The sequence below is a fragment of the Peromyscus leucopus genome, chromosome 7 (genome assembly GCF_004664715.2).
Source record: "Peromyscus leucopus breed LL Stock chromosome 7, UCI_PerLeu_2.1, whole genome shotgun sequence".
Classification (NCBI taxonomy): domain Eukaryota; kingdom Metazoa; phylum Chordata; class Mammalia; order Rodentia; family Cricetidae; genus Peromyscus; species Peromyscus leucopus.
The window spans coordinates 97,927,437-97,946,595 of record NC_051069.1 but is presented as its reverse complement, the minus strand read 5'-3'; the positions used below and the strand labels follow the sequence as shown (position 1 = coordinate 97,946,595).

General features: G+C 48.4%; 1 protein-coding gene and 1 long non-coding RNA gene across 8 annotated transcripts; one reads left to right on the top strand and one right to left on the bottom strand.

Annotated features, from left to right (window-relative positions):
* Positions 1–273: 273 nt before the first annotated feature.
* Positions 274–19,107, bottom strand: Ccdc51 (coiled-coil domain containing 51). 7 transcript variants are annotated; one of them, XM_037207937.1, is made up of 5 exons: positions 18,771–19,107; positions 18,463–18,672; positions 3,008–3,327; positions 1,642–1,806; positions 274–1,236 (listed from the first exon to the last, which is right to left on the bottom strand). In XM_037207937.1, the coding sequence occupies exons 2-5, from the start codon at positions 18,530–18,532 to the stop codon at positions 481–483; spliced, it is 1,311 nt and encodes a 436-aa protein (XP_037063832.1). In that variant the 5' UTR covers positions 18,533–18,672; positions 18,771–19,107; the 3' UTR covers positions 274–480. The 7 variants fall into 7 exon arrangements, with proteins under 7 accessions (XP_037063832.1, XP_028742751.1, XP_028742752.1 ...); XM_028886918.2 differs by having other exon boundaries at positions 18,463–19,107; XM_028886919.2 differs by lacking the exons at positions 18,463–18,672; positions 18,771–19,107 and adding an exon at positions 10,143–10,230.
* On the top strand, positions 10,268–15,356 carry LOC114705193. The gene is made up of 4 exons (XR_003736363.2): positions 10,268–10,386; positions 10,484–10,539; positions 10,630–10,717; positions 14,918–15,356. It is a non-coding gene; the product is annotated as an uncharacterized LOC114705193 (long non-coding RNA).
* Positions 19,108–19,159: the final 52 nt, after the last annotated feature.

Sequence of the window (19,159 nt, the reverse complement as noted above, 5' to 3'; positions counted from 1 at the left end):
AAGGAACTAAAGGCATGAGTTCTCTCACTCCAGGTCGAACCCCAAATCCCAGATTTCTGGAGTAAATGACAAAACTGAGTCTGATGTAAGAATCTTTTTTTGTTTTTGGTTTTTTGAGACAGGGTTTCTCTGTGTAACAGCCCTGGCTGTCCTGGAACTCACTCTGGAGACCAGGCTGGCCTCGAACTCACAGAGATCCACCAGCCTCTGCCTCCTGAGTGCTGGGATTAAAGGCGTGTCCCACCACTGCCCTGCTGTAAAAACTCTTTTAAATAATACAAATTCTTAGATATTTTAATTGGACATTTGCACAAAGTTTTGATAATTAATGTAAGTATTACCTATAAAATAAAATATACCTGCTGGTGAGCCCCTCAGATGGTACTCAGTCAGTCTGAGGTTTTGTGTACCTCAAGATTCATTATCTCACCAACAAAAGCCACACTCCCCCTTAGGCCCCTTTGAAGAGGGAGCCCAGGGCTAACTGGTCTTGAACAACATGTAGAGCACAGGAAGCGTGGCCATAACAGTCACACAGGTGACCAGTGTGCTGCAGATAGTATTCCTGTTGACTTGGGCTTCTAGCCTCTGCTCCACATCAGCCAGGGCCAAGATCATGCTCCCTTGTTCCAGCAGAGAGCTGGGCAGGGCCCCGGCTGCTGGCTCCGTCAGGTCCGGGTGTGCTGCGGCCTTTGAGAGCTGAACCACCCCAGCCATTTGACGGCACGTTTTCTCCAGGCCATCAAGCTGCTCTCGTAAACCCTCTAGGCAGGAATGGACCTGCCGGGAATGACTGAGCTGCTCTTTCATGGCAGCTGAAAGGACATCTATGTCTTTTCCTCGGGTAGAAGAGGCACCTCTTGATGACCCAGAGCCCTGGTCCTGCCCAGCATGCACCAGGCCCTTCAGATCCACCATAAGGTCCTTGAGGTCTCTCTGCTGGAGGGAGTAGCTAGAAGCCTGTTCACGGATGGCCTCCTGGAGACTCACAGGCCCTTTCTGAGCCTCCAGGAGTAAGGCCTTCAGCTCTTGTAGCCGGACACGGTTAACATAGGTGGAGCCGGCCACACCGATCAAAGCTCCGAGAACTGACCCAATGAGGGACCAGTTCTTAGTCCTTTCGGCCCTTGCACGTTCTTTCTCGTGGCTCTCCCGCACAGCTGCAGAGAAGAGAGAGAACTTCTCCCGCTCTGAGTCCTCGGCACGCGTATGTGCTGCGCGGAGCCTCTTCTCTTCCTGTGGGAGCAAAGTGGTGTCAGGCGGCAGCAAGGGCCTTATGACTGCGGCCACTGGCACGGGAGCCACGCCCCTGCCCCTGGTCCACCAACACCTGCTGTTGTTTGAATGAATGAAGGAAGTATGAAAGGTGGCCACATGATCTCCCCCGGGGAAGTCATGCAGAACATGTCTACAGGAAATAAGCACGTAGGATCCCCTGACCAGGCCCTCCAGCCTCTCTTCAGTAGTTTGGGTGTCACTCAGTACTTTGCTGGACTGTTCAGCCCAGTCAGTACTCAGGGAAGAGCAGGCAGACAGGCTCTGGAAGCCTGGGGCCGCGACCACCACAGGAGCTTCTATCAACAGTCAGGGTTACCGCCTCCACACCCTGCCATGCTTGGGGCTCTTTCCTGAGGGGCTCACCTGCAGCATCCTGTGCTCCAAAGTAGCCAGTTCCAGGTACTGGTTGTCCTCCCTGGAGACTCGGTCCAAACGGTCCCTTACCTCCTTCAGCTTAGCCTGCTGCGCCTCTAAATTCTCCCGAGCCTCTCGGACAAGGCCACGAGCCACCATGAACACATTCTCTGCCTGCAGAGAGAAGGTCAGATGCCATCAGCCCTTTCTGTCCAGCCCCACACAGGCTCAGCTCCATAGCTAAGGCAGCAGCTGAAAAGAGGTCACTGGCGTGTCACTGTGAAAGGTAGACACAGTCCTTGGACGTTAATCCTGGCTCTGGCACGCTCAACATGCAGCCGTAGGCCACGCCCACGTGAAGCACTGGATTTATTCATTCAAGCAGAAATAACATGCCCCTGAGAAACTTGCAAAAAGCAAACAGTGACACAATCTTTGTCCCAAACCGGCCAACTCTGGTCTGGTGGGAACCACCCGAGGAACCCATGTTCTTACGCTGTTTCTAGTGTGTTACTGAGGCCTACAGTACCACCATCAAAGCATCCCTCCAGCCTCCAGCTGATGGCCCTGGCAATTTCAGCTCAGCCAAACTCACAAAATATTTTCCAAGAGGAGACAACCACGTGCCTAAAGCCCAGCTTCTTCCCACCCTGCTACGCAGCCCTGCATCTGAGTGGAGACAGGTGAATGAGTGCATTCCTGCTGCACCAAGGCCTTGAAAAGCACAGGCAGCGCTGTCTACCTCCCAACATGCCGTTTCCCAGTGTCCTGCGCCTTCACACCCAGGGAAAACAGTCCACGAAGGACGATCTGCTGGTCTAATGCAAGGGGAGTCATTAGCCAGGGACTTTTCAGTGCTTGAGGGCTTTCACAGGGCAGTGGGTATAATTACCTAGAGACAGACCTCCACCTCAGCAGCACAGATCCAGATTTCCACATGAGGAAGAGTCAAATATTTCTACCAGGGATGTTTTAGGAAAGGCAAGTCTGAGCTGGGTGTGGTGACCCACGCCTATAATCTCAGCTCTGAGGCAGGAAGATCACAAGTTTGCAGCCAGCTGGAATATATTATAAGTTCCAGGCAAGCCTGGACTTCAGGATAAAACCCTGTCTCAGAAAGGAAGAAGGCCAGTTGTGATGGACACACCTGTAATCCCAAGACTCAGGAGGTGGACACAGGAAGATCAGGAGTTTGGCTACATAGGGATTCCAAGGCCAGCCAGGGATATATAAGGCCCTGTCTCAAACACAAAAGACCAAAGTGTCCATACAGTTCCCAGCTGCCACCACATAGGCAGCTGGGAACTTTTTTGTTAGACCAAGACATATTTCCCAAAACGAAGGCAAAGCCAACTACCCTGGCTCCCCTCCTCACCTCAGTCACATTTCCCTGAGCCTCTCGGACTTCATTGAGTCCCACAAACTCTTCATATCTGTCCCACCAAGCCTTGGCGGTGGAGGTTGCTTGTTGCTGAATGGTGTGGCCCAGCGTTCTTCCCAATGCTGGGAGGCGGTGATACAGCCCTAAGGCCGCAGCCTCTGGTCGCTTCTCTCTGGGCTGGCTGGGACCTGGACTGCACAGAGTCCTGGTCATAAGGAGCTCCGTTCCAAGGAAGCTTCTTCGTACCAGCACATGGGGCACACCCACAATGTGCTGCATGGCAAACACAGGGCTACACCCCGTCATCGGAAGAGCTATGAGGAAGAAAGCAGAGAGATGAATCCCTGACTGAGAAAGGCTCGACACCATGCCGTTCTCAAACACTACGCCTAGTGCTAAACAGACTAATTTCCGCCTCTACAGCAGGAGGAAGGCCAGGTTTTCCTATGGGTCTGCAGGACAAGGGAGCACATTAATGGGAAAGCTCATCAGGGCATCATGCCTTCCCTTCCCTCCCATGATGCCTTACAAACCAGCCTCCCCCCACCCACCACCATCTAGGTCTCTCTGACGGGACCTTGATGAGACTCTTGGTGCTTGCTTTTTCTGCTAAGGTCAGAGAAAATCCTCAAACCTGGGTTGCCCATGATGACAAAAAGATTAACAAAGGCCCGGGGGGCTGGAATGGTGGTCCAGGTTTGTAATCCCAGCTCCTTGGGAAGCTGATGTGGAAGGACTGAAGTTCAAGGGCAGCCTCATCTACATAGCAAGTTGCAGTCTTGCCAGGGCTACCTAGTGAGACCCTGTCTCAAACAACAACAATAAACAATAATAATAATAACGAAAAGTAAAAATGCTTTTAAAGGACTGGGAATATAGCTCAGGGACAGGGCACTTGCCTAGCATGCCTACAATCCTAGGTTCAATCCTCAGTACTGCAAAAACACAAACGAAGCCCCCCCCCCTCCCTCCGGAGTGACGGAACTAAGGCTGAGTGGAGGAAAGTTAACTTCCAGAGTCATTTCTATACAGACCCTCATATCTAACTTGGAGACTTACTGAGGCTGTCACTAGCCGTTCTTCAAAAGGACAGTTCCAGGGGAGGAAAAGCCTGCTTTCCCTGCCACGGGGTGCTTGTCTTAGGTTCAGATCACACCACCCCTCTGCCCTCCCACCTGACTTCAGGCTACCAAGTCCCTGTCTCACATCCCCCACCCCCACTTCCTCCCCAGCCTCGGCCACTACTCAGCAGGTCAGGCTTCTCTGCTCCCTTTCAGTCTTGCTTCCACGTTTGGGCCCTAACAACACCTGCTTCCTCTGATCTGAACAGGACAGGGAATACACAGAGTCAGGCATTGCCCCGGCCCAAGAACAGAAGGGACTCAGAACCCTGAAGGGAGGGCCAGGTTACCCAGAATCCCAGAAAAACCTGGCAATGTCCTCTGGTCAAACCACTTTAAACCCTGAAGTTTAAAGCCCTGACCAGAGCGACACCTGGTGGTCAACCAGAGAGAGCACAGGGAGCGGGCAGAGGGCGAGGTAGGGCATGCGGAGAACACAAAAAGGCCTCCTCAAACTGTTACTGGGATTCTTTCCTCAGTGTCAAGGCATGAATTCTCACGGGTGGTAACTAGGAAAAGGCGGGATAGTTTAAATTTCTTCTCTGTATACTTATTAACTTGATCGCATGAAAAGGATATACGTAAACAAACACAGGTGTGAGGACTTCCTCACGCACAGACTTGCTCAAAGCATCCCAGTCTTGTCCTCGTCAGTGGCGCTCTCCGGCCCTTTTGAAAACAAAGCCTGATAGAAAGAGACATGCCTTCTGGTCAAAGTGGGCTCAAGCTGAGAGCCACAGAAGGGGGCATCTCTGTGACACTGGTTCCAAGCTGGTGCTCATAAAGCTGAGGAGCATGCTTAAGGCAGCATACAACGCTCATGGCCCAGTGGTTGGGGGAGCATCCCAAGCCCCAATCCCGGGGCGCCCAGAACCCAGGTTACAGCCCCATCACAGCCAAACACAACACCGGCTCCCCCAGCAACACTTGGCAGAAGTGGGTTGGCCATTGCCTTTGCCCTGCCTCCCACCTCCATCTCCCTCCGCAGCCCTGAGTAAGAGGTGAAACCCAGCAGAGCCTGACCCATGCCAGACAAGCCCTGTATCACTGCACTCACAGCTGCTCCCTTCTCTCTGGATCCTACTCTATGATTCAGAGCCCCCCCCCCCCCGAATTCAGAGGCACTCAGACATCTCTGATCTCCCTATAGCTTTCAAAACCCCCATCTCTCCCTGAAGTCACTGCTTCTTGTCAACTTCCTCCAGCTCGTTCAGTCCAGTTCCTGGCTTGTCCTCTACCAGCTGTCTGCTCTCAGTTCCCTGGAACATCACCTACACCTGGCAGAGATGAGACCTACAGCTTGTTTCCGACACAGCAGTCCAAGGGTCAGTTAACACACGAGTGAGGGCACAGCCTATGGTTCCCAACTCACCTGGATAAAGAGATCAGGCAGACGCCGGCCAGCTAGGGCCCTCCCACCCTTTCTCCTTCCCACAGTATACTCTGCTCCAGCCACCCTGACACACGAAGCACATTCCTCCGCTTGACTCTGTGCTCTGCCATCTCCCCAACTACATCCCTCTTCGTCCACTGTGGGGCGTTTACCCACCACCCCCACAGCTTCCCAGAGTTTTCTTGAGTGCGATCAGCAGGAAATATTAGATAGAAGGATTTATTGCGGAGAGTATCGTGGAGATAAACAGATAGAAAATAAAGGATAGCCTCGAGAGGGCCTGGAACCTATTCTAACGGGCCCCGACTGTCTCTGGCCCAGGGTTTTTATAGAGACGCCAAGGGGTGGAGCAAAAGACCTCCTCCCCCAGCACAGCCAAGTGCAAACCATCTCAGACACCTGCACTCAGGCCCGTGGTCCTGATCATCCTCTATTCGGACCTGCTGGGTAAAGCCACGAGGAACCCGAGAATGGGCTCCCACAGTCCACAAGTCTACGTGGCTCATCTATGTCAGCTCAAATGTCCCCTTCAGTAAGGCCTTCCTTGACCACCCCTTACTCGCCACCTTCTCTGACGTCTGTACCAGATATGGCGTTCCTAGCAAGAACATGCACTTGGCAATAGCAGAAACTTCACAGAGAAAAGTGTCAATGACCCTCAGCTTGTTTCGCTGCTCTACCCCCTCCTCTCAGCCTTCCTCGCCACCCCGTCATGCACTGGCCTGTCTCTCAATCCCAGGAACATCCAGACATGTGTCTTACAGGCCCTTCAACCAGCAAGGGCCGGATGATGCTCACAGAGGGAAAGCTAGGAAGCCCCTGGAGAAGTGGCCAAAGCAGCTAGAAGGGAAGGTAGAGAGGGTTTGAGGGAGAGGCTGGACAGATGGACAGAGGCCAAGCAGGAACCTAAGGACCAAGTTCAGAATCTTGCCCTTTCAGATGGGATCTCCCACTGCCACCGGACGGCTGTTTCCAGCCTGCTCTCCTCACACGTTGGTCATCTTACCCTCACCTGCAGTTGATAGCTTGCTGGTTTCGAACCGAGAAAACTGAAATGGGGAGGGGGGCGTCTACAGATTCCTAGCGTACTCTCTCAGTGGCCAGGGTCTGCCCAGCCCCCGCCCCGTGGCAGTGCTGGGGGTTAAACCCAGGATCTTGCACACGCTAGGCGAGCATTCTTCCAGGATCTAAAGCCAGTTGTCCCTTCTCCCCTGACCTCAAGGATGAAAAACACGTGCTTCTTAGGAAGAGCAAGGCGGCCATCAGATCCTCTGACAGACGGCTGGGACTCGTCTCCGGTTGTCCTCCCATTCTCTGCAATGGCCTTCACTCCCACCCCTGTCCAGATATGCATCTGCTCAGATGTCACACGGCTCTTGTCCAGATCAACTCCACCACCACACATGATGGCCAGTTCTTGATCCTCATCTCTTTGCCCTTCATCAGCCTGTGCGTTCGAGAGCTCCCTCTTCCTTCAAAGGCCATTTCACTTGGCTCCATTTGCCTTCGTCTCCCTAATGGCCAGACTCTCTTGCAGCCCAAGATGCATGCTCAGATTCCTCATACAGTTTTCTGGATTTAAAAATGCTAGAGGGGCCAGGTGGTGGTGGCACACTCCTTGATCCCAGCACTTAGGAGGCAGAGGCAGGTGGATCTCTGTGAGTTCGAGGCCAGCCTGGTCTACATAGCAAGTTCCAGGTTAGCCAAGGCTTCGTAGTGAGATGCTGTCTTGAAAATAAATAAATAGGGGCTGGAGAGATGGCTCAGAGGTTAAGAGCACTGACTGCTCTTCCAGAGGTCCTGAGTTCAATTCCCAGCAACCACATGGTGGCTCACAACCATCTGTAATGAGATCTGGTGCCCTCTTCTGGCCTGCAGTCATATATGCTGTATACATAATAAATAAATAAATAAAATAAATAAATAAATAAATAAAGGGTCGCATGCCTTTAATCCCAACACTCTGGAGGCAGAGGCAGGTGGATCTCTATGAGTTTGGGGCCAGCCTGGTCTATAGAAGGAGTTCCAGAATAGCTAGGGCAACACAAGGAAACCCTGTCTTGAAAAATAAATAAATATATATACATATATATGTATAAAATATTATATTACATATATTATATATAATAAAAATATTTTTTAATTTACATTATAATTGGGTATGGCACACATGTCATTAATCCAAGCACTCATAAGGCAGAAGCAGGCAGATCTTGTGAGCTCTATGCTAATCCAGACTACACAGTAAGCCCCTATCTCACAAGCAAACTCAAAAAACTGGTTTGGGGGCTGGAGAGATGTCTCGGTTTAAGGGCAATTGCTGCTCTTTTAGAGGTCTAGGATTTAGTACCCAGGACCTAATATCACATGGCTCACAACCACCTATAATTCCAGCTCTAGAGGACCCAACTCCCTTTCCTGGCTTCCACAGGCACTGCATGTATGTGGTACATGGATGGCCAAGCAGGCACACACATACTCATAAACATTAAAAATATATTAATGAAACGAAACAAAATGCCACAGGCTAGGAATGTAGGTAGGTGGTCCAGTATTTCCCTAGCTTGGAGAAGTCCTGGGCTAGATCTAGTATTGGAGAAGAAAATAAAAGTACTCAGCATACTCAACATGGAGCTCATACCTGCAATCCCAACAATTGGGAGGCTGGGCGGGAAGACTCAAGTCCTAGGTAGTTCAGTCTACAGAGCAAGTTTCTGTTTCTTTTTCTTTTTTGGTTTTCCAAGACAAGGTTTCTCTGTGTAGCCTTGGCTGTCCTGGGACTCACAGAGATCCACCTGCCTCTGCTTCCTGAATGCTGGGATTAAAGGTGTGCACCACCACTGCCTGGTGAGTGAATCTCTGTTTCAAACTCAGAGAGAGCAAGAGGAAATACTTTTATAATTGGTTGTAGTAATATTTGCATAATCTTTGATGTACTAAAAAAATCACTGAATTGTACAAATTAAATAGCTGAGTTGCATAGTAAGTTTTATATCAGTAAAGCTGCTATTAAAAAATAGTAATTGGGCTGGAGAGATGCCTGTAAGTCCAGTTCTAGGGTACCTGATGGCTCTAGCCTCTGAGCTCGATTTCTCTCTCTCTCTTTCTCTCTCTCACACACACATAATTAGAAATATTTTTTTTTCAAAAGCTGGGGGTATAGTTCAATTGTACAGCATTTGCCTAACATGTGTAAGACCCTTGGTTCAATCTGCACACACACACACACACACACACACACACACACACCACACTTGTGACTTCTTCAGTCAAGACTTTTGTCACAAATCTTTATTATCTAAATGTCTAAGCCATATCACTGCTTGAAAATCTACTAGCGATCTATCTTTCCCTACCAAACTGCTTTTCCCATATTCTTCTCCACTGTGGTTAGTGGTAATTCAAGTACAAACGCTGGACTGACAACCTACATCACCCTAAGCCTTCATTCTTCTCTCCTATCTCAAATCCAATCTACTAGCAAAATCGCACCGACTCTCTAAACCCAGGGCCCCTCCCCTCTGTCTCTGCCAGGGCTACACAGTGGTCTCAATGACCCTCATCTCAGCCGGGCGGTGGTAGCTCTCGCCTTTAATCCCAGCACTCGGGAGGCAGAGGCAGGCGGATCTTTGTGAGTTCAAGGCCAGCCTGGTCTACAAAGCGAGTTCCAGGAAAGGTGCAAAATTACACAGAGAAACCCTGTCTCGAAAAAGCAAAAAAAAAAAAAAAAAATGACCCTCATCTCAGGCTGGACTATCTCTGCTGATCTCTTGACAGGTCTCCCTGCTTCTCTACTCCAGCCTGAGGTCAGCTATGAACAGAGCAGCCAGTGGACTTTTCCAACACCAGCAACCTCATGTCTCTCTGCTCAAACCCTGTGACAGCCCTGCATGTCTTTCAAGGCAGAAGTCGGTCTTCACGGCTTAGAGGGGATCTGACTCTCACTTCTCTCTGACGGCACTTTCCCTCTTCTCCTCCCTTCAATCATATGAAGGACTGGAACACACTTAGGCAGACCCTCACCTCAGGGCCTTGGCACTGGTTAGCTGTTCCCTGTTCATAGTTGGCTCCCAGTCTTCCTCAAGTCCTGCTCAAATAGCCCCTGGAGAGGTCTTTTCTAACCACTCTTAACAAAAATCGACATCCCACCCCCAAGGGAACATTCCTAAACCACGTTCTCTGCCTATTTTTCTCCCTACACAGGTCACATAGTGGGATACATAGTTGACTTATTTGCTCTGCTGTAGGTGTGCTCGGCTACAGTGTCAGTTTTGCTCAATCCCACTCCAGAGTACTCTCTCTCTACATAGTACATGAATGAACTAGAAGAAAGACTTTGCAAACAGTTACTCTCATCATTTCATAAAGTCCCAACTTTTCCCCGCGGCTTCCGAAGCTGAGGACCAGGTGATAATGTCACTGCCACCTCCCATCCTACATCGTTCCAGCCAGCCGTGCTTTCCTCGGTTCCGGAGAGGCGCTTTGCACGTGCCCTCCCCTCCACCTGCAAGCTTTCTTTCTGCGCAGGATCACAGGCCTTCGGCCACACACACACCCCCACCGCACCCCGCAGTTTCGGATCCTCCCCAGGCAGAACGAGCCTCCCGCCCCGTACCTGAGGAGCCTAAGCCTATTACGCTCCAGCCGTAAGCCCCGCGGCTGCCACTCACACGACCCCTGACCGGCTAGCACCCGCCCTGGAGAACGCGTCATTTAAAAGACGTGAGGGCAACTTCCTGCCTAGAAGCCAATCAGTGGGCCCGCCGCCCGGCAGAGGCGCAGGCAGTAAGCTCCGTTTCCGGCTTAGGATCGGGGTCTGGTGAAGGGGCTGTCTGTAGGCGCCATGTCGGGCCGCGAAGGTAAGGCTGGGTGGGGTCTGGGGGACGGAGGGACGGGGAGCAAGGAGGAGGGCGATGGATGGCGGGGATGGGCCGAGCATGCTTGTGTCGCCCACAGGTGGCAAAAAGAAGCCCCTGAAACAGCCCAAGAAGCAGGCCAAGGAGATGGACGAGGTGAGGACGGGAGCGGAGGCGCGGGCGGGCGGGCGGGCGCTGAGGGACTGGGCTTCTGGCCTGGAGTGAACCTGCTCTGCCTCTCCGCAGGAAGATAAGGCTTTCAAGCAGAAACAGAAGGAGGAGCAGAAGAAACTCGAGGAGCTAAAAGCCAAGGCCGCGGGCAAGGGACCCCTGGGTAAGTGAGGGTCGAGCGCAACTCTGGGAGACCAGGGCTCCGAGCCAGTGTAGGTACGGGGACAGGACAGGTCTGTCCCCGGGGTCGTTGGTGAACTGCAGGGTCCGAGTGTCCACTCTGGCCAAGCCCCCTGGCCTGTCTACGGTTTGCAGCAGTACTGAGGGATGGGAGTGGAAACGTGGCCAGAAAACAAAATCTCTTGCCTCTGCAGACAGTCTTGGGCTTCCAGGCCGTAGGGAAGCTACAGAAATGGAAACACGAAAATGTACACTGAACAGATGCATATGGCTAAGTTTCTGAATTTCGTCCAGTTTCTGGCTCCAAAGTAGTCGTTCGCTGCTTCTTTATGGTTATGTTAAAACATAGAACTTTTACTTGCTGCTCGAATTATCTGTTTATTGAGTCCTGAGTCACCTTTGGGTGTGTGTGCCTGACTGAAAGATAAAAGTCCAGGCTCCTTAACATGTATTTTCCTCTGGGTGCAGTTTTCATGTTTATCTGTGGCTGTGCCAGGGAGCAAACTCATTTATGCAAGGCCAACTCTCTGACCTGAGCTGTGTCTATGCCTCATGCTCTCTCTCTCCACCTTGCTAACCTAATCCCCCACCACCCCACCACCCCACCCCACACACGGTTTTGCCTCTTAGGAGTGAATCACAGGCCCAGCAGTTCCAATTCCACATTTAAAAAACTTACTTTTGTGTTTTATGTGTATGGGTGTTTTTCCGCGCATGTCCGTGTACCATGTGTGTGCAGTGCAGGTGAGGGCGTCAGATCTCTTGGGACTGTGGTTACAGATGGTTGTGAGCTGGGAATCCAACTTGGGTCCCCTGGAAGAGCAGCAATGCTCTTAACTGCTAAGCTGTCACTCTGACTCCATTTTTTTGTTGTTGTTGTTTTGTTTTAATTGCTGTGCCTCTTTTTATTCTTTTTTATTGCAGTACCTCATGCATGCATGCTAAACAAGACCTCAACCATCATTGTTATTTTGAGACATGTTTTTCTCAAGCTGGCCTTGAATTTATGAGTCTCCTGCTTTCATCTCCCAGACAGCTGAGATTAGAGCCTCGTGCCACCAGCCTGGCTTTGTGTGCATTGTAAAAGCGCTATTTCGAGTTTTCTAACTAGTGATTATTCTGCCTGTTATCAGTGTGGCACAGATACTGGAGCTGTCACCCCAAGACCTATTGCAGTAGGTTTGAGCTATTGTTTATCCACACAGCAATGAAATTCTAGCTGTTGAAATTGCTGTTTAGAATGAGGTCAGGTAACTGGAGCCTTCCTTTAATCTGTGATTATGTATAAGAAGGTCAAACCTTGGTGAAATCCTTTCCAGATTGAGCATTTATAATCTGTAAATCCAAAATGCTCCAGATCTGAAACCTCACCAGAACTAGAAAATTCTACTCCTGGCCTTGGATGGTGAGTTGCATTCAAAATGCTAAGGAAGTGGAAGTGCTGTATTACATTAACTTCAAGCTGTATGCATTGTGTGTGTGTGTGTGTGTGTGTGTGTGGTGGGGGTTGGGGGGAGTGAAGCATAAATGAATGTTGTGTTGTTCATAATTGGGTCCCATCCCTTAAATATGTACATGCAAAAGTCCCCCAAAAACTTCTGATCCCAGGAATTTCTGATAAGGGAAATCCAACTAGTACTACTTCTCATTGAACACCATCTATTTTGGGTTTCTTATTTGTTTTAATCAAGGTTTCCTGATACACATACACACACACACACACACACACACACAACACACACACACCAAACATGTTCTTTGAATTCCTTATTCTACTGCTGCCTTGGCCTCCAAATGCTGGGATGTGACTCTGTGCCTGGTTTATTAAAAGATTTATTTTGTCACAGTTCTTTTTGTTTGTTTGTTTGTTTGTTTGTTTTTCCGAGACAGGGTTTCTCTGTGTAGTTTTGGTGCCTGTCCTGGAGCTCGCTCTGTAGACCAGGCTGGCCTTGAACTCACAGAGATCCGCCTGCCTCTGCCTCCCGAGTGCTGAGATAAAGGCGTGCGCCGCCACCGCTCTGCTGCACCCTCATTCTTATATTAGGCATAGTTCATTGTACAAACATTTCACTAATTATCTACTGAGTGGCAAATGTATTAGCTTTTTTAAATTGAATAAAATGAAGACACAATAAGACAGTCTCCGGGAATAGAAGATAGGAGATAGTGTGTGGTAATGTGGCAGTTAAGAACATGCAGTTGTGAAGGGATCAGTGAGATAGCTGAGTGGGTAGAGACCTGCATCTGAGCCTGAGTACCCAAGTTCAGTCTGTGGGATCTATGTGGTGGAACTGTCTAGTTCCTGAAAATTGTCCTCGGATTCTTCCTGTGCACTATGGCATATATGAGTGAACTAATGTTCACACACACAAAGTAAAATGTAATTTGACATCTAGATTTTTTTTTTTTGAGACAGGGTTTCTCTGTGTAGTCCTGGCTGTCCTGGAACTAGCTCTGTAGATCAGGCTGGCCTCAGACTTACAGAGATCCACCTGCTTCTGCCTCCTGAGTGCTGAGATCAAAGGCATGTGCCACCACTGCCTGGAATAAAATGTAATTAAAAAAAAAAAAAAAGGTGCTGGAGAGATGGCTCATGAGTAAAGAGCATTTGCTGCTCTTGTAAGTTCTTAGGACTTACATGCTTGCCCACGACCATCTGTAACTCCAGTTCCAGGGGATCTGACACCCTCTTCTGGCCTTTGCAGGTACCAGGCATGCACATGGTACACATATATTGTGGGTATACACACAAAATTAAAAATAAATTTTAAAAAAGAATTAAAACAATTTAAAAGAAATGTTTTTTTAAAGCTATGCAGTAAGGACTAGAGAGATGGCTCAGGAGGTAAGGTGCCTGCCCGAGGAGCAGGAGGACCCGAGCTGGGTACCTCTAACCCTCATCAGAAAGCCAGGCATAGTGGTGTCTGCTTACAGTCCCACCACTGTGGAGGCAGAGACAAGCAGATCTCAGCGTTCTCTGACAACCAGTCTAGCCTACTTGGCAAGCTCTGGGCTGTTGAGATACTCTGTCTCAAAAACAAAAACAAAAAAAAACAAGGTTGATGGGGAACACTACCCAGGGTGAGCTTATGGCCCACACATGCAGGCACACATAAAATATGAAGGGGAAAAAGTATGCAATTAGAAGTTAGACTACTTAGGTAGAGCCCTGGCATGGTGGTATATAGCACTAATCCTAACGCCTGGAGAGGCTGAGGGAGACTGAGGCAGAAAGATGAATTTTTTGAGACAGGGTTTCTCTGTCAGTGGTTCTCAACAAGTGAGTCTGGACCCCTTGGGGGCAAACCACTCTTTGACACTCTAAGACCATGGGAAAACACAGATATTTGCATTACAGTTCATAACAGTAGCAAACCTACAGTTCTGAAGTGACAACAAAATTCTGTGGTTGGGGTCAGCACAGCATGGGGAACTGTAGTAAAGGGTTGCAGCTTTAGGAAGGTAGGAAATCACTGCTATGTATAGTCCTGGCTGTGCTGGGACTCACTCTGTAGACCGAGGTGGCCACAAACTCACAGTGATCCTCCTGCGTCTGCCTCCTGAGTGCTAGGGTTAATCACATGCACTACCACACCTGGCTAAACCCATTTTTTCCATATAATATACTTTGCTCATGTTTTCTCCTCCCCCAACTCTTTCCAGATCTTCTCCACCTCCCTACACACCAACTTCTATGTTCTTTCTCTGTTTCAAAAAAAGAAAAGAAAAAACAAAAGAACAATAGGGGGAAAGGGCCCACAAAAAAGGGGGTGAATTTGAAGCCCACCGGTACTGTTTAATAAGACTTTACCATAAACAAAAAATAAAACACTCCAAAAACAGAAAAGTCAGAGTACCAGATGAGAACTGAGGCTTCTCACATACTAGCTTCTCATCTTGAAGAACACCAAACATCAAGACTTACTTTTCTGTGAAGTGGGTTGCTGTGGCAGGAGAGTTACTAAACTAATCTGAAGGACACCAGTAGTGTAAATGGAGAGCAGTACACAGCAGTTGCCTTGCCTTAGCCATGCTTTGCCTTTGCCTAGGAGAGACCGTATTGAAAAAGGAACTGTGCATGTCTGTCATAATAAACACCAGTACAAGAGCCAAGTATTACTAGGACCCCTGAGGCTTTTTAGCCACAACTATATTTTTCCCTAATCAACTTTTCTTTTTGCAGCCACAGGTGGAATTAAGAAATCTGGCAAAAAGTAAGCTGTTCCTCATATCTGAGATGACGGTGAGCCTCTTCCATTCCTATTTAAACATCTGGATTCCCTGCCATAACATCTTTACCACCTACAGCTAGAATGAAGTGTTACCCTGGAGCCTGTTAAACATCTGGATTCCCTACTATAACATCTTTGCCACCTATAGTTAGAATGAAGTGTTATCCCGGAGCCTGTTGTACATTGTAATAAACTTTTGTAAAAAAAAAAAAAAAAAATTATAATAATAAATAATACAATGGCTCATTGTCTCTAGTGTTCAGCAATTCCTACCTCAGCTGTGAATTTAAAGTAAACTCAGTCCGAAATCCTACCAGAGCTGTTTCATCTCTGTTGTACTCTGAACTCTGTATCACTTTGAATTAATTAAACCAACTCATTAAAAGGCTATCATTCTTGTGTAGTTGTTTTTCTAATGGTGTACTTTTTCAGAGATTAGTGAAAGGAAATATACTTTGTAAAGAAAGCCACCTGTCTTTTGTGATAGCCAAGTTGCCGTATGTTTGTGTGTTTTAATTCAGGCAGAGACAGGGGTCCCTGGAGCAAGCTGGATTGCTAGCCTACCCCTACAGGTGAGCTTTGAGTTCAGTTGCGACACCCTGCCTCACTAAGACTCCCAGGCTTGGGCCTCAGACATGCTCACACACCTGACACACATGCAAAGGGGGAAAAGACTGATCTTGTTAAACCACAACTCATAATTCTATGTTCTCACTGGCTTAACAGTCATCAGTGCTTAGAAAAAAGCCAACGTTCTTACAATCAGGCTCTAAGGTGGTGGTTCTCAACTTTCTAATGCTTTAACCCTTCAATACAGTTCCTCATGTTGTGGTGAGCCCCCCCCCATCATAAAACTTTATGATTGCTACTTCCTAACTGTAATTTTTTACTGTTATGAATCATAGTGTAGGTAACTAATGTGTGACCCCGAAAGGGGTGGTGACCCCACCAGTTGAGAACCACTGCTCTAAGTGGTCTGGACACCATTCCTCTAAGTAGTCTGATATCTACTGTTCACCCTCTAGTCCATTTGCAGCCACGGTGGTCTGAGGTAGACAAGCCTCACTGTGCTTTGTTTGTTTGTTTGTTTGTTTGTTTGTTTGTTTGAGACAGTATCTCTCAATGTAGCCCTAGCTGTCTTGAAACTCTATGTAGACCAGGCCTGCCTCCCGAATACTGGGATTAAAGGCATGAGCCACTATGCCCATCTCTGTTCTATGTTTTTATACTAGGCATTTTATCAGTGGTGAGGAAATACTCATATAGCAAGTACACGCAGATGAAGACCCTTTATCAGTGGTGAGGAAATACTCATATAGCAAGTACACACAGATGAAGACCCTTTATCAGTGGTGAGGAAATACTCATATAGCAAGTACACACAAAGCAGTGAGGAAGCCCAAGCCCTTCACTGTGTTTTACCAAGTTGATTCCTTACGTCTTAAAATCCTAACTACTTGGGAATTGGAGGCAGGAGGATCACAACTTGAAGTCATGATTGGGTAACAGTCACAAAAAAGTAAAAATGGGCAGGGATGTAGCTCAATGATATGAGTATTGGCCTGATACCTGCGAAGAGCCCTAGATTTCAGACCCCAGTTCTGGAAGAAAAATGACAGTGACTCTTCCCTGATCATAAAGTGGTAGTTCTTGCTAGATGTTATCTGCCACCAACCACCAAGTAAAAAATCCAGAATGGAAGCCAATCTCGTTTGGGAAGGAGGGAGCTGAGATAGGGTCTTACTGTTGTACAGACTGACCTGGAACTCTGTATAGACTGGATGGGCCTTGACTTTAAAATCCTCCTGCCTCGGCCTCCATAGTGCTAGGATTACAGGTTTGTGACACCATGCCCAGAAATGTGACCCTATTTTAGGGGAGACAGGATGCTAGAAATCAAATCCAGAGCCTTGAACATTCTAAGCAAATACTTTTAACACTGTCCAAACCCCATTTGTATTTACTGAAATGCCTAATTGAGAGGCACAAGACTTCTGATTTGCCCTCTAGGCCATTTATACAACTGGAAATAATAATAAACTTTCCCTGAAGACATTATCTTTTTTATGAGACAGGGTCTCACTAAACTCTTCAGTCAGACCTTAAATTTGTGATTTCCCAGCCAAAGCCTCCTGAGTTATTGGGATTACAAGCCTGCACACCGAAGCCCAGCTAGCACACCTATAATCCCAGCACTCCAGCAGCTGCTGCAGGAGAATCAAAATTTTAAAATACCAACTTGGGGACTAGAGAGATGGCTCAACAGTTAATAGCACTGGCTGTTTTCTAGAGGGCCAGGGTTCAATTCCCAGCACCCGCATGGAGGCTCACTGTAATTCCAGTTCCAGGGGAGCTGATGCCCTCTTCTGGCCTCTGACATACATGTAAGCAAGACACCTGCACACATGAAACTTTTTTTTTTTTAATCAGCTTGCTTTGGTCATCTCCAAAGAGCACCTTCTGTGGGCTTGAGGCCAGTGGGGTCTTCCAGCTGGCACCTAGCCCCATGCTGAAAAGAGCTTGTCAGCAGTCACGGCTTCCTTCTCCCCAAACAGAAGCTACTTCTCTTTTAATTTGTGGAATCTGATCCCTCTTGACAATGGACAGTCCTTCCTCTTTTCAGAACCACAGATTTTAGTTATTAAGACTTGGGTATTTAGCCAGGCATGGTAGCTCACAATTTAAGCACTTGGAGACTGAAACAGGAGGATTGAAAGTTTGAGGCCATCTCAAAAAACAAAAACAGCTGGACAGGGTGGTTCATGTCTATAATCCAAGCACTCAGAGGGGAGGAAGGACATTTTTTGAGTTCTAGGCCAGATTTGGTTACATGTCACGACACTATCAAAAGAGGGGAATGGGGCTGGGAGGCTTAAGCAGTCAACATTGTTTTGGGCAGCTAAGGGAAACTACCAGCAACTGAATAAAAAAACTAAGGCAGTTCTAAGTGAGCCAATGCCTCCTGACCTCTGTAGGCATCAGACATACATGTGGTGCACATACATACATCAGGCAAAGCACTCATATACATAAAAAATAACAAATCTAGCCGGGCGGTGGTGGTGCACGCCTTTAATCCCAGCACTCGGGAGGCAGAGCCAGGCGGATCTCTGTGAGTTCGAGGCCAGCCTGGGCTACCAAGTGAGTTCCAGGAAAGGCGCAAAGCTACACAGAGAAACCCTGTCTCGAAAAACCAAATAAATAAATAAATAAATAAATAAATAAATAAATAAATAAATAAATAAATAACAAATCTAAAAACACAAGACCTAAGGTATTCCAGGCTTGAGCACTCTCCTTTTCACCCAATGTCTTAGATTGATAGACTCACAAGCTAAGTCTGGCACCCAGCAAGCAGAGTAGAAAAGTCTCGACCCTGTTGCTCGCCAATGCTGTTCCCCATTCCTGGTAACTGTTCCGCCCACCACTTCTGCTCATAAAAGTCTGTCATGCACCCAAGCAAAACCCAAATCTTTGTTCCTCTGTGAAGTTTTACCTCCTCTCTGAGCCGTAGTAACTTCCACCTGGTATCCTTGTCGAAGCACGATTTTTCTCAGCAACATCATGCGTCAGCCTCTTACCCATTTTTCTTGCCAATTTTTCCTCAACCTGTTGGACAATTCAAGGACCACTAACGGGGAGCCTTCCTTGACCTCTTGAGCTTCATTCATCTCTATACCACCAGCGTTCGGGACATAAAGACTCTCTGAGAAATAAATGAAAGTTAACAGTCGGGGCAATTCTGAACAGGCACACCGTCCTCAGAGATCATCCTTCCCAGATTTTTCTCAAATACACACATACTTGAAACATTCGCTATTCTGGAAGAGCCCTGCTTCCAAGAGAACAGCTGCATTCCTTCTCCTCCCCAAGTCTACTCTTCCAGCCTCCTCCCAAGAAGAGTCTCTGGATACATGAAAGCCGGGTCAGCCGCGGTGAGTGAGGTCAAACAGAGCTAAGCCCTGAATGCTGCCTGTCTCAAGAAAGGCGACCTGCTCCTCTGAGGCTCTGTATTCTACGCAATGCCGCCGGGGGCAGCCGCAGGTGCGGTCGGGCAGCCGCTCCTGGATCCCGCAACACGGGTAATCCCGACAGCACTGCCCAGAGTCCGGGCACAGCAGCGACAGAGCGGCCCCGAGTCGGGACCCGCAGGAACCTGTCAGGTGTAGCAGCGCGCTCTGTCTACGTCATCC